Source organism: Cryptotermes secundus, unplaced genomic scaffold (assembly GCF_002891405.2).
Source record: "Cryptotermes secundus unplaced genomic scaffold, Csec_1.0 scaffold1466, whole genome shotgun sequence".
NCBI classification, from domain to species: domain Eukaryota; kingdom Metazoa; phylum Arthropoda; class Insecta; order Blattodea; family Kalotermitidae; genus Cryptotermes; species Cryptotermes secundus.
The window spans coordinates 1-17,898 of record NW_019731599.1 but is presented as its reverse complement, the minus strand read 5'-3'; the positions used below and the strand labels follow the sequence as shown (position 1 = coordinate 17,898).

At 40.8% G+C, this 17,898-nt stretch overlaps 1 protein-coding gene across 1 annotated transcript; it reads left to right on the top strand.

The window, feature by feature from the left end:
• Positions 1–5,684: 5,684 nt before the first annotated feature.
• LOC111867268 (protein pellino) lies at positions 5,685–17,815 on the top strand (the record flags this gene model as incomplete). Its single annotated transcript, XM_023856969.2, is given in 7 exon segments — positions 5,685–5,716; positions 6,126–6,227; positions 9,512–9,641; positions 12,188–12,289; positions 13,195–13,389; positions 15,893–16,081; positions 17,717–17,815. Coding segments are annotated over 7 exon segments (834 nt in total), but the record flags the coding sequence as incomplete, so codon positions are not given.
• Positions 17,816–17,898: the final 83 nt, after the last annotated feature.

Below are 17,898 nucleotides of genomic sequence, written 5' to 3'. Positions count from 1 at the left end.
TGTGTATCCGTACACGCGTAGATAATAAATGTCAAGAAGCAAAAACTGCGAAACCTCAGAATTCTGTATCTTTATTGTTATCAAGAAGTCTCTTGACTTCAATTGTTCCATATTAGTAGATTGCGCATAATTCCGTCCAGGCATGTCATGCTTTTCTGGAGTAACTCCTGATTCGTCTTTGAGGGTATTTAGTGCAAGTTGCTGAGAGAAAGGATTACACGTCTGGCAGAATGTAAATTCTGCATTGCATTGACTTTTCAGCACCTGAAGACAAGAAGACTCAGACCGGCACTACTATATAAAGCAAAAGTATCCCAAATACAAGCAAGATTGCCTATGGTCGACAGGGTAGTCATATTGTAGCCCGTCTCAAGTTGGATCGTGTGTGAAGCGTAACGCATTGCGTCCTCGTAAAGAACGGCCAGCGATCAGCAGACGCGCACAAGAAATAAGAGTATTAAGTTTAGAGGTTTGATAGCTGGAAAACTCGGATCTGAGTGCGGGCTCCGTCCGTCTGCACCCTATAAGCTGCAGTTTTGGTTCTGCTGATTTTGTATTTCAAAGTTAGAATAGTTCTGTAGCCAGCCCGGCGCCCTCTGCAGTGGATATTGAGGGTAAAGACTGCCGGAATGTGAAACATCGTACGTCTCTGTCTAGCACCGATGTTGAAAACGTCTTCGTTATATGTACGGTGCTTATGCGGAGGGCAACTGTCCGTGCCGTTCGGTATGTTTGCTAAAATCTGACACGTTTGTGGAACACCTCAGTACGTCTGCATTTCGATAATGACTGCCGTAACTTGAGAGCAGGTTTCTGAGAAACTTTGTGATACTGGAACATTTTCTTATTATACAGAGTGTCCATTGAAAAACAGTCAGGGATGGCGTTAGGGACATATACGAATCTGTGATATGGTTATGGACCATCTGATTATGAGGTTCTGTGCCAGTAATAAGCCATGTGTGTTGGGATTTTTCGTAACGAAGGTTGGAATATTGTTGTTGCACTTGTTCAGCGCCATTTGTACAAGTTGGTGCTTGCTTTGACGTATACATACCAGTTACGGCATTTCTGAAGGCCGGGCACGCCCACTTACTACGCACGCGCTCTGGTTTTGAGTAATACGAACGTTGCGAACTTGTATAAGAATCTTCTAAGGAATGCCATGACTCAAAAAGGAGTTGTCTTGCCAACGATGGTATGATATATATATAAATCATTATTGTTCTGCCCAGAAATATGGCCTCAAAACGTTGAATGTGATGCTGTTGCGAAAATAGTTACAGGTAATCGACGTGCATAATAGATTAGAATGGTGAAAGTGTAGCGTTTGTTGAAAGGTGTTTTCATACAAATGAAAAGTCTTTCGGGTTTATTAATCGACACCCGTAGCCATGCAGTACTAAAAGTTGCTATGTGGTGCCACGTTCTACTAATTTGTGTGTTGTTTATTTATGGTAGATGTAAGTAGCAGCTGTTTCTTATGTTATATGCAGACTTTCCATTATATTCCTTTGCAGTGCCGGTGTAAGAGACTGTCGCAAGTCTTCTTCATAAATTGAACTCGGTAATTGAGAAATTGCTACGTTTATAGCGTCATAAATTGCAGACCGCGTGTTTACATACTGTATGTATTTATTCTGAACCTTGATCCTTTGTATTCATACGTTTCGAAGGCCGATTACCATTACTCACAATTTCCCATAATTCCAGGTTATTACACGACATGATTTTGATATCCACGGTATAATTCAAGAACGTAATCCCGTGGTAAAGAAGGGGTTACGGTATATTCAACATTCGACCGTCTGTTATTTGGTTTTGGAGACAAGTTAGACATTTTCAACCCAACAATGATTTGTCTCAAAGTTTTCCATCCTTTGATGAACTGCACGGGTAAGACAAAAAAAATTAAATGCGGTATCTTCAGAATTGTTCCTATGCGATTAATTCCTTGTATGGGGGACAAATCAAGTATTAGTACGTCACGTCTGCCGTTTGACAGCGAGAGTCATTGACGTGGAATCTTGCTATGCCAGTTATATTGACTCTGTTTCTTCCGTGTTTGTTTCGGTTGGCCCCGACCCCGGTACCTGTTCTATTCAGTTACGGAAAGAACTTAGCGTGCACTTCGGCCCAAGAAATGCATTATTTTCAGTTCTAGTTGTGTGGTACAAAACTAGGCGATGTTAATTGAGATGCAAGTTCCCACTTGCACGCTGAATATACAGCAGGTCGCTTATCAGACGAGTAAACATGAAGGTTCATGTTGTGTCCGACGCTCTGAATAATTTATTATATCTCATTAGTGAATCATTTACTGACATATCTTTCTTGGAAGGCATGACAGTGAGAAATTGTTGGAACTTAAAATGCCGTTATGAAAAACATTTTTTCGGAGTTCGTATTAATAGCGGATAGGCGAAGATTGTATGTGTTTAATGTTCAAAATATACATGTTAATTGTTCACACAGATGTGGCATGTTTTCGTATTGTATATTCTGTTAGAAGATCTTTCCGTTTCGCGAAGAATATGTAACAGTTTTGTTTAAACATCTTTAAAGTGATACTGTGTCATTGTTTCCCGTTCTTTTGAAAGCATTTGAATTGTAACATACTGATATATTTATTCAAGGTTTGCTAATACGTTTTTTAGCCAATTTTTCTTATTTTGCAAAAATAAAAGCAATCTTATGAGATCACCATGCTCTCTGTGTGTCGGTGTATCAACTTTTGAATGCCAGAACAAAAGACACAACACAACACAACAAACGTGGTTTTACAATCAATCAGTACTCAGATGGAATTTTATTTTCTGTCGCTACATATTTCGATCCTCATGGGACCATCGTAAGGCAGCATTATGATCGTACAGCGAAACTTTTACTGAACTCCTAAATATGGATCCATATTTAGTGCAAGACGTCCATATTATAAAGTTATGCCTGAGTTAGAATGTAAGAATTACAGTATTGTGTGTATCCTGTAAAGGAATTCCTTACACATGTCCGTAACGCGTAGCTTGTATACAGTCAACACATCTCAGGATAAAACCGCTTGGCAGGAATATCTGCATGCCATGTTCATACCTGACTCAGAGTGTGCAGGTATAAGAAGTCTTAAAAAGAGTACTTTATACACGAAGCTTGGTGGCTCCATAATGTTGAGATCATCTGAGAGGAAATGTTATTACTGCTAGTGGGGTGGGACTAAGTCCCTTGTACTGCGGCCACTTCTGGCCTATTGTACCAGCCCCAGATGATAGGTGAGAGTGATTGTGGAGCAATTGGTGGAATGAAGATCGGCAGGGGAAACCGAAGTACTCGGAGAAAACCTGGCCCAGCGCCACTTTGTCCACCACAAATCCCACTTGGACCAGACCCGGGATCGAACCCGGGCCGCCACGGTGGGAAGCCAGCGACTAACCGCGAAGGGAAATGTTAGAAACGTATTGTAACCGTGATGAAATTGCCTAATATCAAGGAATGGCATAGCGCAGGGGTTCTTGGCGCACTTGCTGGCCACCGAGTTGTGAATGGCAGTTTATTCAACTTCAAGGCAGTGTATTTAAAATTCTGTTGTCTTGCTGCCTGTCACATGTACGCTTTTTTTTAGGTTAATATCATTCGTTATTTACTTAAAATTTGCGTGGTAACTGTGTTCTTTTATTCCCAATGATAACGTTACAAAAATATGCATGGGTTGGACAAAATAATGGAAACACTACNAAGAAAAGTGTACAGTATTTGTAGTGAAAAAAGCAGTCTTTTGGGATTTGGCACCGTGTATAAATGGTGTTAACCGACGTTTCGGAGGAACGTATCGCCTCCATCTTCAGGGTAGAAGAAAATATAAGAATTCTCTGCTTTTACCGGTTCTCACGGTCTCTTCGCTTGTAGAATTCTTATATTTTCTTCTACCCTGAAGATGGAGGCGATACGTTCCTCCGAAACGTCGGTTAACACCATTTATACACGGTGCCAAATCCCAAAAGACTGCTTTTTTCACTACAAATACTGTACACTTTTCTTTATTAATATGGTATTGGGTCACCTTTTTCCTCTCATACAGGCGCAGTCCTCCTTGGAATGAATTTGCACAAGTTTTGAACAGTCTCTAGCGGACTTTTATACCATTATTCCCAAAGAACATCATCAAGTTGCTTTAGAGGTGTTGGAGGTGGGAATCTCTTCCTCACTGTAGTCTTCCAAAACTTACCGGAGTGGTTCAATGATGTTCAGATGTGGTGATTGTGCTGGCCAGGGAAGATGTTGAAGTTCACCATCATGCCCTTCAAACCATGACTGAACAGTTCCAGCTGTGTGAATAGGGCATTGTCGTCTTGGCACACCGCATTTGTTTGCAAATCCCGCCTGTATCATGGGATGCAACTGATTACTCAAACCCGCCACGTACTCGTCAATGAAGGGCGATAATGGGACCAACAGAATACTGTACCACCATATTGCTTCCCAAATCATCACAGAACCTCCCCCCTGTTTCACTGCTGGAACCGGGCATTCCATGGGTGTTCTCCGAACGTAAACAGCGTGAAGGACCACTCGTCTGATCATATCGCGCATGCGTTTCCAGTTGTCTGATGTCCAAGTTTTATGGTCATGACACCATCGTTTACACATTTAAGCATTGCTTTCAGTAATCAGAAATTTAGCAGTTGCAGCCCTACAGTGGATGTTGATTATATGAAGCTGACGTCCGCAAGTTTTTGTGGAAACAGGGTCTTCAAGATGGATGTTCAGTCCTCCTGTCACCTGTACTGCAGTATTTGTGTGATATTTCGAAACAGCCCTTCCCAGTGTACGACGATCTCTTTCTGTTAGTGTTGATTTTCGCCCACCTTTTCTCTTCGCTGATGTTGTCTTCCAGTGATTCGTGTATGCCGACATAACCTTAGAACCTGTCGCTATCGATACACTTGATGATGTGGCAGTTTTTGTCACAGATGCTCCAGCTAAACGCCCACCGACATCTGTTCTCTTTCAAAATCGGACAGCTCCCCCATTTTCCGATTATTTAACAGGGACTGACATGTATTTATATCGGTACAAAGTGGCCACAGTTCCGGAACACTGAGAGGACGTACATTTGTGAACTGCATTGTAGAGTTACGGTGTAGTGAAACTAGTCTGTACAAAGCATTTCGTGACTCGATTCTAGCGTACGCTTTCTCGAGTGGTCCGGCTTTTATTTGCATAAAAGGAAATAACCAAACAGATTTCTGTTTACATGCGCACCCTTGCAGCCTTCCTCGTGCTACTCAGGTCTGCCGCGTAAAACGAAGAATCACGTGATGTTGGAAGTGATATAATCGAAATGTAAATATTACTCAGCGAGGACATGTCATTGTTTTGTACGTGACCTCTTATTTGCCCCTTTTCATGCTTAATTTGCATTGTGTGGGAATTCTACTGCGCAGTGACACGCAGATGTTTGAGTATGAGGCCACATATTGCTCCGAGTTTGTTCTGCTGTTTTGTGATTCCAAAATAACTATGTTTTGTAAAACACCGTTTCAAGAAAACTGTCTTGTCCGCATAACATTAAATCTGACTGTAAAAGGATGGTGAAAGGGGTATTGAAAGATGTTTTTGAAGCTGGTATGGTCATCAAATCGCCTGTTCCCTGAAATACGAAAAGTAATGAATGAAAGACACGAATTTTACCAGTTGTCGTCACCATGAATCGAACCACTGCGTATGTGGCAATCACAGCAAATTAAGAAATAAAACGCAATTACAATTTATTGCTTTTCAGGCACAAATCTACGGTGGTTAGGTTTTCCGCAATTGGAGACTTAGCGCAGTTATTGAATGACCGAGCAGACTGATGTAGCGATAACGCTCTGGGATTTTTTTTTTGGGGGGGGGGTGCTCAGTTGGAATCTGGGCCGTGGCACCGGCTATCCTGACTGAGGTTTTCGTGGTTTTGCTCAGTCTCACCATGTAAATTCCAGGATAGTGCCGCTATCACACCACGGCCGTTTGCTTCCAATTTCTTACATGTTGATTATTAATCGACCATTCGACGCTGTATAATTTGGATATTGATTGCGTCGCAAGATAGCACACAGACAACTGTTGAATGCAGTGTTTTGTTATTTCAGGTCGGATGGCACCGGATCACACATGTTGGAGAAACACGAGGAGTTTAGTCCGGCAGATAAATCCAAAGAAATGGTGAAATATGGAGAGCTTGTTGTCCTGGGGTGAGTATCGTTTTCTCAGACCAGGTCATTTGATAGTGATATTAACAAGGGATTCGTCGAGAAATAAATGAATAATACAGGATTTTTAATGCCAGTATTATAAGGCAGATTCTCAGAAATGGATAGTCCCGCTGTTTGTTCCACGGAATACTTGTCTTCATAAGGTTACGCAAGAATCTTCTTTCGACGTTATTTGTCTTGATGAAAGTAGGCTGGGTCAGTCTCATATATATCTGGTCTGTGAGAGTCTCGTGTACCAGCTCTGTCCTTCAGTGGTCAGAGTTCCTGGCTACAGCTCCAGAGGTCCCGGGTTCGATTCCCGGCGCTACCATATTTTTTTCTGAGAAGTAGTGGGTCTGGAACAGTGCCCACTCAGCCTCGTGAGGATAATTGAGGAGCTATTTGAAGGAAATAGCGGCTCCGGTCTAGAAAACCGAAATTAACGGCCGTGGGGATCCGTTGCGCTGACCACGCGACACCCTCTATCCGCAAAAGTTGGCATTAAACTTCGCCAACAAGCAGCGGTCACTCGGCCGGTATAGTTCACTTGCGGACTAAAATGATGGAGTTTGTTTTTTTGTTTGTGAGTCTCTCATTAGTATAGCGTTTCCTTATGATTATATGATATAAAACATTCAAAATACAAGAAATAGGCCGTGGCCCCGGGTTTGAGCACGGGTCAGGTCATGTGGGATTTTTGGAGGACATAGTGGCAGTGGCAGTGGCAGTGGCAGTGGCAGTTACTAATCATCAGGGTCCGGATTTTGATGACCTGAAAATATTTAAAAAATTACCTATTGAATGACTGAAAAAATCCAGAAAATGACCTAAAATATGACCCAAAAATGTAATATGCAGAGCCCGGATTTTGATGACCTGAAAATATAAAAAAAATGACCGAAAAAAATCCAGAAAAATGACCTAAAGGAGAAAGGAAAGAACACTTCGCTTCCATGTTATTCACATTTCAGAAAACATGAAGAAAAATTCCCTAAAATGGCCAAAAATTACAAGAAATACCCTTAAAAGTCCAAAAATTTACCCAAAATTACCTATAAAATTTACATTTTTGTAACCAGCAGCTCATATCCGAGATTTATATATTTAAGAGCATCGTATAGGATACAGGGAAAAAAAGATGACATGTCATCAAAATCCGGGCCCTGCAAATCAGTAAGCCGCCGGTCACGGTAGCCGAGCGGTCTAAGACATGTACTGTCTTCGCTCACTTGGAAACCGGGATCGTGGGTTCGAATTCCACTCAGGGCATGGATGTTTAGTTTGTGTGTGTGCGTTTTACTGTGTTTGTGTAAAGGTAGAGGCCTTGCGACGAGCTGATCACCCGCCCAAGGAGTCCTACCGAATGTGTAAGATCTAGAAAAGCCGAAGTGAACGGAGAAGTTCATGGAGATAGGCCTAGGCCCACTGGGGTTGTAGAGCCATGGGGGGGGGAAGAAATCATTAAGCCAGGGTTCGTTTGATACTCTTTTAAATGCCAGCTTTTCACACTTTCGTATGTTTCCTTGGGGTCGATGGATATTTTACATCCACTGCACTCAGGAACATCGCACACAGACGTATCCCTTGGAGATACCGCCCTTTGTTTTTTATGAAGCGTTTTATCCATCACGGCTTGGGCCTTTCGCTATTTGGCGTGTTCATATTTCAAACGTTGCAATAAGCACAATTTACGAATTTACATCGAAGTGTTTGTAACGCTGTGTAGTATTGAACGAAACACAGGATTAGAACCCAGAAGACTGCAGTATGTGAAGTACTGTAGCTGAACCACTTAACTTTCTTTCACCCATCCCTTCATGGTTATTTGGGTTAGTATAGAAAGGGATGGGCACCAATTGGAGATGTACTTCCATAAATGTAATTAAGGGTAGTTAAACGAATCCCATTAGATGGACTAGGGAGCCGGATAACATGAGAATCTTAAGGCGATTGCAGCCAAAACTACCAGGATAAGTGGTAACTAACTTCATGCAGCTGAGCCCTTCTTGAGAAGCCGCCAGTTGTGCAACTACTCAAAATCTTCCCAGCATTTTATAGAACCCGAAGGTTCATCACCGTGTTCACAAGAGCTCTCCATTGGTCCCTATCCTAAGCCAGATCGATCCCGTAGTTGGTTGAGGCACTATGCTACAAGTCGGAAGGTCGCGGGTTCAAGTCCCGATGAGGTAATTGGATTTTTTTTTCAGTTGATGTAATCCTTCCAGCCACACTATGGCCCTGGGATCGACTTAGCCTCTAACAGAAATGAGTAGCAGGAATACTCTTGGAATGTTCTTGGGGGTAAAGGGCGGCCTGCGCGTAAGGCTGACAACCTTACTGCCATTTTGAGCAGATTGTCTAGAAAAATGTGGGGACCTCAAGGTCACAACCCTATGGGCCTTCACGGCATGTTACAGGGATACCTTTACTTTATTATCATCCCATCCCATCCCATCATTTCTCCTTAAGATCCATTGTAATATTGTCCACCCACATATGCCTTGGCCTTCCATTTGTGCCACATGTCCTGCCCATCTCATCCTACTTGACTTGATCATTCTAATTATATTTGGTGAAGAGTACAAGTTATGAAGCTCCTCCTTATGCAGTTTTCTCAAATCTCCCATCGCTTCATCTCTCTTTGGTCCAAATATTCTCCTCAGCACCCTGCTCAAACACCCTCATTCTGTGTTCTGCCCTTAATGTCAGAGACCAAGTTTCATACCCATAGAGAACCACAGGCAAAATTATAGCACTCATTCATGCAAAATTTTAGATTCTCGGAGCTGTGGTTAAGAAGAGGTGTATCTCCTGGGATGTGATGCCGTTTAGTAGCAGTCCTTCTTGCAGCGTGTTTCATGCTAGTGTCTTGTTTGGCCCATTCTTATATCCTGATGATGATGGCGACATTTTCCTACGAAACATCAGTTGATATTTAACAGACTACACAAATTTATATCCCAGAAGATAGAACTTTACAGTACTCTTTAATTTAGAGCGACGATACTCAATCTCCTTATGTTTCGCATACCCTCAAACGAAACAAATGTCGGTGCCCCATGAAAAGGGCTTTTAAAGTTCGCAACTTAATTTTTAATGCTCATATAATTTGAATGTATTACGATCGCATGTATATTTGTTGTACAAGCTTGTTCGTAGTTGATTTAACGATAAAAATAATACCAGCAGATAACCATTCTCACTGAGTGTGCAGAAAACGAGGACGTATGGTACCATTTGCAAACTGCTTTGGTACCTTCATTGTGCTGACTTGAATGTTCCAGTTACAATGGATTCCTGCCTCCTGGTGACCGTGGTCGAAGGAGGAGCAAGTATGTGCTGTACAGGAGATCATCAGCCAATGGAGTAAAGCGGTCAAAACACTATGTTGTTGAGAGACCACACTCCTCCCAGGTACGTTTGACTAAGTACCTGGTCTGTGATCGAATTCAGACAGACTCTAACTTTGAGTCGAGGCCATTTCAAACTTCTGTATGTGTTCAATAGATTATCTGGTAATTATCACTGTTTCAACCTGCCATCAACTTTTTGTCCTGTACGCAGACAAAGCTGGTGTAGAAAACCGAGATTAATGGCCATGGGGGATCCATTCCACTGACCACGTGGCACCTTCTCTTTGCAAAGTTGGCACTAACTTTGCTGACCAGCTGCAGTTGCTCAGTCAGTATAGTTCACTTGTGGACTACAGGCCACAGCGTTTTCTTTTTATGCAGCCATGGAAGATCAGAATATTTCAATTAAAATCATCTTGCCTTTACGGATGATTGCTTCTAACACTGTTTGTTGATATAGCATTAAATCCAGTGACCAGCTGAGCTACCACAGGCCACAGTTGGTTATGAATACACATACTCGTATGTTGGTGTATGTCTTAAAACACCGGTTTTCATTCAACACATGAAGTGAGTGGGGCATGCGGTAGCATAGTTGGTTGAGGCACTATGCTACAAGCCGGAAGGTCATGGGTTCAAGTCCCGATGAGGTCATTTGATTTTTTCCAGTTGACCTAATCCTTGCAGCCGCACTATGGCCCTGGGGTCTACTCACCCTGTAACAGAAATGAGTACCAAGAATATTCTTAAAATGTTCTTGGGGTTAAAGGGTGGCCGGTGCGTAGGGCTGACGGCCTTGCCACCATCTATGAGTCGATTGTCTAGAAAATGTGGGAACCTCAACATCTCACTACCCTATGGACCTCCACGGCCTGTTACAGAGATACCTTCAAGTAAAGTAAAGCAAAGTAAAGGGATACCTATACTTTTTTCTTTTGCTTTACATGAAGTGAGTACTCGTATATGTCATGGTGGGAAACAGATACAGTCAGTAAATGTGGTGGAACTGATGAAATACAGTAAACCCTCACTTGAATGGAGTAATGCGGTGGAAGAGGTCATTTACATTAAGTGATAATTCAGTTTGCTGAAGCAGAAGGTACCCTGAAAGACAAAGAAAAGCTTAGAATGCAAATAAATGGAAAATTATATGATATAAGTAGTGCTGAAGAAAAGAAATAACAAAAATATCACTGTAGAGCCTAAACTATAAAAGGATAATACATTTATTCATCAATAGAAGACTTGGAAGTTGTCTTGTTTTTTAATGTAATAATGCAGGTCTGAAGAAACTATCAAGTTTTGGATCAACAGACAACAGCCTTCCTAAATGCCATATGTCTTAAAACAGTGGTGCTCAACCTTTGTGAGACTGCAGCCTGGGTAATTTTTTTTTAATAAGATGAGGGCCTGATACTGGGCTGCGGCCTGGCAGTCGAGAAACACTTTTAAAGTATGTAATCAACTGTGAACAAAATGTTCCCATTTTTCGAATCTGATTAACTGTAACTGGGTTAGTGAGGGTTTGCTGTCCTTTATATGTAGGAGCACGCACGCTCTGCAATGATATTTTCATCTTCACTACTTCCATCATTAAATTTTCCATTTATTTGTGTTATAAGTTTTTTTTTTTTTTTGGTTATTTAGGGCTGTCTCTTGCTTCACTAATCTGGATTATTGCTTAATCCAGATGACCTCTCCTCCCAGTACTCCAGATTAACAAGGGTTTATTGTATTAACATGAATCATGTCACAGCAGTAATTTGCAGGATGAAGTTTTGACTCCCACTGTCATTTAAATACCCACCTGAACAGGTAGGCTGGACCTAACTCATGTTATATGTAGGTATTTATAGGCCTGTACCTTTGTGATTTGTTTTGTTAAAAATTCCAAACTTCATTGCCCGTAAAGCGTTTGACGTCACTCATTCATATTAGTGCTGCCTGTGCAGTTTTCAACTTGAAGTTTTATATGAAATTGTAGGCATATTTATAAGCTCTCATAGCTTAATAACATTTCCACCTACAGGGTAAGTAACTCACGAATCATTCAGTTATTCCAGTCTCTGTTAAGCCTGAAGAACTGAAGTGTATGCTGCAGTATGAAAATATTTTCTTGTGGGACCGAGAACAGATGCAGCTCTTGTTAGAGGAGAAAATATGAAGTAATTTAGCCAATGTGTTTTGAGGGTGATGGAGATTGACTACTTCTGATTTCATACCAAGGTTAATTTAAGATTCCAGGCCTGTGGATGGGATAATTGTGACATCCCTGGATGCTGTTGTGATACAGTAGAGTGAAATGTGTATATACTTTGTATTTTACACAATTTTACAAATACATCAGCAGCGATTAGTTTTTTATATATGTAATTCGAAACAGTGCAGGTCCTGAACTTCAAGCATACCCAGCACAGTAAACAGGACTGATTTCTCACTGATGAATGGAATTGAAATTTTTTTGTGCTACAAAACCGTGAATTTATCTCATGGTTTGAAAGGTTGCTTCTGCTACAGTTTTACCATTCTTGTCAGCACTGTTTATTTCTCCTGTTGTAACTGTAGTGAAGCAATAAATAATTAATTAGGTTATCTGTCTGTTTCCAGGCGATACATGACACTGGACAACATTCTATCTCCTATACATTGTCTGGAGATCAAACTGTCATTGTTGAGTACGCGCCCGATGAAGAGACGGACATGTTTCAGGCAAGGCTTGATCCTTTGCAAACCCCATGATGCAGAAAACTGTGATGTTGCCATACTGAGAAACTGCAGTAGTACAGTAACATATCTAAAATCTTATTTCTGGGTGGAGAGGTAGTTGAAAGTCAAGTAATAGAAATAATGTTATTACATAGGTTTAGGAACGCTGTTATAGTGATTTCAGGAGATAAGAGTCATCATTGCAGTTTATCAGATAGCAGTTAAAAGAAGAACGACTTATGTTTGTGTGCTCATCTCAGGTGTAACTCGGTGAAATATTTATGGGAGTGAAAATTGTTTCAAACATAAAATGTAGATGCCCATTTTTTGCAAGGTGAATTTTTGCTGAAAACTTGCGGTTTTCAAGACTGGAAGAATTTTTAGGCTGTTTAAGGGCAATAACAAAGCCAGCATGCCAGAATTCTTATGTTATGCCCAGATTTGTTAACTTACATGTATTTATTGTAAACATTGTGTTCTTTTGAAATTGTGATTTATTCTACCCGGTTTTTACACTGACATCTTACTCATTTTCAGAGATTATTTAGTGTTGAAGAATGGGAGAAAGTTCATGAATGGTGAATGTGAACATAGATAGGAGAAAACTGTAATAACCTTTTTTGAAATACTGTTCCTTATCTTTGGTCTCATAACCACAGTGGCTTTTCCCCGGACATAAAGATGGCTGGAGTGTGAAGATAATATCTGTTACTATCTAGTCCTGAGGTCAAAAAGTAACAGGGCTTTACATTTACAGCCTCTTTACTACTCTGTTGTGCTCTTTGTATGAGGTAATGCCATTGTTTATCCCATTTTCATGAAAACACCGCCTGCTGACAATGGAATCCATGTTATGTGGCACACACGCTTGACATGTCATTATTTTTGCTTTGTTTTCATCCTTGCAGATCGGTCGTTCATCGGAGTTTCCCATTGACTTTGTTGTGATGGACACGATTCCAGAAGACAAGAGGGGCAAGAGCAAGGTGCTGCGGAGCACAGTATCACGGTTTGCATGTCGTATCCTCTGTGACCGCACACATCCGAGAGTAGCAAAGATCTATGCGGCTGGTTTCGACTCTTCACGCAACATATTCCTTGGGGTGAGTGCAAGTTCTTACTTTGCTGCTTGACATGTTTGCAGTTGAAGGGTTAGGTGTAAAGAGGAGTAACTTCATTTTTATTAATTCGTAGAAACATAATAAATTATGCAGATTTGTATTGTAACTGCATTCACACGTGAATGATTAACTTCACAGTAAGCCCTTGCTAATCTGGACTAATGGAGGAAGAGGTCATTTGGATTAAGCTATAATCTTGATTAATGAAGCAAAAGATAGCCCTAAAAGACAAAGGAAAATCTTAGAAAACAAATAAACAGAAAATTTAATAACATAGGTAGTGCTGATGAAAAGTACAAAAATATATCACTGCAGAAATTTCTTCCTCTGTTAGAAGCTGAAATGAAAGCTACACATAATTCCTAATCAGATATGTTTATACAAATGCTGTTAAACGCATAGTAATGTTCATCTCTGACATTTATTATGCTTACAAGTATATTGTGACTGCATGCTGAGGTGTGAAGAAGCAGCACGGTTTTCGAGGGGTCAGATTCACGGTTATTGTCAGGGAAACTGTAGGCAGCCCAATTATAAAGTTCTTTGTGTCGCTATGTTGTGTTATACCAGTTGAAATGTCTGTGACAGGGAACTGTGAGCGTTCCTGTAGTGCCCTCTGGTTGTGAAACCCTGGGAACAGTAGTGCAGTTGAGAACCGCTGGGCTTTCCATGGTTTCTTAACCACTTAATATTTCAGTACATACTTAAATAACTTGTCAGTATTCAACTTTGGAGCTGGTATCTGCGGTACCTGCAGGGGTGTATTTATACCAAGCACCCAGATGTTTGACTTCTTGTCTAGTTTGTGGAGGGCCTGCCAATCTAACTTTCATGTTGTCCTCCCTGCATTAAGGGCCTACTCTGAAACTGTAACATGAAGCTATCTATGTCCATCGTTATGCCTTGAAAGTTGCTTCTCAGTCTCCTCAGTCTTCTGGGTGTATTGCTGAAGAGAAAACCCACTGCCCTGCGGAATGTTGATCTGTGTGTGTAGGGTCCCTAGGATGCTGTGTGTGCAGGCGTGCACGCATGTGCATTATGTTATGGTTACAGTGAATGCTGATCGAAAAAGTTTGGAGGGAGAGGTGTGCCTGTTGTGATTTTAGTTTGCATAAGTTATGTCCAGAGTGTGAAACAGTGATTCTATTTTTCAAAATTGTCTACAATAATAAGTAATTTAAGAACATGGGGAATTATGAGTCAGTTCTAGAGGTTTCTGACGATGGTGTATAACACTCAGGAATACTGGGTTTTTGGACTTTGCTCATTGTCTGGTATTCTAAATAACACAACATTTCAGAAACTTGACATTTTGGTCCAGTGACTGAGGTTAGCTCTATCTGACAGACCTGATGGAATATGTATCTCCCATCCCTTTGCCAGAGGGCATAAACATATCCAGTTTTCGAAATGTGGTTTAAGAATGCTGGTTGATAAATGATTTAAAGAATTCAGTAATCGCAGGAGGAAGTTCTTTGTGAATAGATTCTTCATTTGATTTGTCTCATTCTGGTCCGTCACACTATTAATTACAGAGTGGGTAATGTTCAGTCTAATGTGACATACAAGTTCACAACACTTCAATCCTCGCTCACCTTAAATGTTTCGATTCAAAAGAATCATCCTCAGAGGCACACCACTATGATAAGGAAACACTGTCACATAAGATATTTTAATCAATATGCACTTAAGCTATGAATAATGCTCTCTATATACATTTTGTTATTATCACGATTGGTATTGTTGTTTGTCTTAGGCACTCACAGTGGTGTTTGATGTGTAGATTTACTTGTGATGACGTTTCTTTTAAGTGTAGTTGCTGGTTATTCTGACTGGGGTTTTCCACTGCACGCAATATGAAGTTCACTTTTCCATACAGTTGCCTCCCAATGCATTTAAAATTGTATTAAAATTTCATGTAAAAATTTAGTTACTATGTTAAAATATCATGAGTTGACATTGGGTCATGTTCTTTTCCTCCTGATGGTGGGAGATGTCGTTTATTTCTCTTGCTTTTATGTTCGTATTATTAGTAGTGTAGTTCACGTGCGTGCTGTGTCATTTGTGTTCATATCTTTTCCAACTGCAACCATATTCTAGTTTTTTCTGTTACAAAGTTTTGTAAGCTACTGCATGAGACCAGATTTTATAAGTCGCATAACACTAATGCCTCCCCTTCTACAGAACTAATTAATCCCCTCAAAATTATGATTGAAAAAACATCAGTGGAAGAGACTAATTGGGAGACGTCATGGTAATAACAGAGGATAATTTAGAAATGGAATGCACAGTGAAAATATTAAGTGTATATGAGAGTTTCCAGTGCAGAGATTTAGTGGATATATTAATGTGAATTTGGATTCCAGAATGGCCAGTAAAGAAGACTGGGAGAATTCTGGTGTGGAATTGCACTGTCTTACATCTCCGACTGAAAAGCTGTATATGTGTGCATGTTGTTTGCATAACGTTGAAATGTTCTTTATAGGAGAAAGCAGTGAAATGGCAGGAGAATGGAGAGATTGACGGCCTGACGACAAACGGTGTCCTCATCATGCACCCACAAGGCTCTTTCTGTGGCGGAGAAGCAAAATCTGGCCTGTGGCGCGAGGTATCTGTTGGAGGCGGTGTCTTCTCCATGCGACAGCTTGGCGAGGCCCACCAGAAAGGACATCTAGTGAGTGTTACCACTCTTCCCCGAAATCGAAAATGTGAACCCACGCGATTTTAATTGCCGTTATTTTCTTTAAGATTCATTCTAATATTGTTGTGCACCTACGTCCAGGTTCACCCAAGGGGTCTCTTTCCATCTTGTTTTCCCCACAAATTTTACACCTATTTTTTGCCTCTCACATGCATTCTACATACTCTGACCATATCACTTTTCACTTTATTTCTGCTTCCTGTTTCCTCTTCCTCAGGTTCGGATATTCTGCTCAGCACCCTATTGTAGAGGTAAAAAGGTAAATTTGTCCCTGTGCTTAACTATGTAAGCACTATGCCATGAAGATGTATGGAGGGGTGCATGTATAGATCCACGTTTTCTTGATCTTGGCACTAGTTGGAGGCAAAGGTTCAGCTTCACGCCGCTTTACCCCCAGGGACAGAGTCCCTGGTGCCCATTGGATAGGCTGGTTGGGTCCCAGAGCTGGTCTGGATGACAATAGAGAAGGGAAGATTCTAAACCCTACCGGGACTCGAACTCCAACCCCTCAGTCATCCAGCCTATAGCCAGTTGTTATACCAACAGCACTATATGAAACATCTGATCAATCTTACAGAGATTTTCCATGTTTTTCCTCAGTTCCTCCAGCCACATGTGGGAATAATACCTCATTCTTTATCTGAGAATCAGCCTATCGTTTTTGCTGTTGACAGCATCATTAAAAAAAATGCAAGTAAAATGAACTGTAGAAGTAAACACCGAGAAACATGTAAAGTTTACCGAAGCCTCTTATTTTTGATAGGCATAATAATTAAATTAATTTTTCCCCCATCTGAATTTATAGGTCTGCATTAAAATAGGTTTTTACTTTGGGGCATGTGGTAGCATAGTTGGTTGAGGCACTGTGCTACAAATCTGAAGGTCATGGGTTCAATACCCAATGAGATCACTGGATTTTTCAGTTGATGTAATGCTTCCAGCCACACTAGGACCCTGGTCAACTAAGCTTCTAACAGTACCTGGAACCTACCTGGGGGCGGTATTGAGGGGAAGGGGGTTAAATGGTGGCCAGCACATAAAACTGAAAACCTCATCGCCATATGTGAGCTGATTCTCTAGAAAATGTGGGAGCGTTGAAGTTTCACAACCCTATGGACCTCCACAGCCTGTTACAGGGGATAGCTTATTTCCTTTATGTTTAAGAGCATAAATACGTTTTGAGTGTCTGAATAAATGCTTAAAATACTTGAACATGAATTTTGTCATGTCATTTATAATTTCTTCTGTTGAACATGCATGTTAAATGCACAGTCTATATTTTTCCAGTCTTTTTATCAGTTACATTACGTTTTGATTGGTTTTTTGGATCCACCCAATATTATGTTAGGGTATTTCTCAGGGGATGAAGTTGGCAGTTCATGTCCCCTTACTGGGCGAAGATGTAAACTCTTTCCACCTGCCATAAGGTTCAGGGATGAATGAATGTCTTTGTAGGAGGTTCCACAAGCTTTTTTGCTGTAACAATATTATTATTATTGATTCCTGTTATGATTTTAATTCTATGTGCATACTGCATGAGTTGAAGACGGGTAGAATGTGTCAAGAGCCTGGAAACTCTTGAACAGTGAGTGTTTATGTGTGTTTCAGGTTGAAGGTGAAACAAATGTTCTTCAGGATGGTACACTCATACATCTTTGTGGCGCGACATTACTTTGGCGCTCAAATGAGGGGCTTCAGAAATCTCCTGTAAGTTAAATTATATCAGCCTATTCATACTAGAAATTAAGGGGATGGAAGTTTTGATTAATAAATTTGCTGTATCATGATAG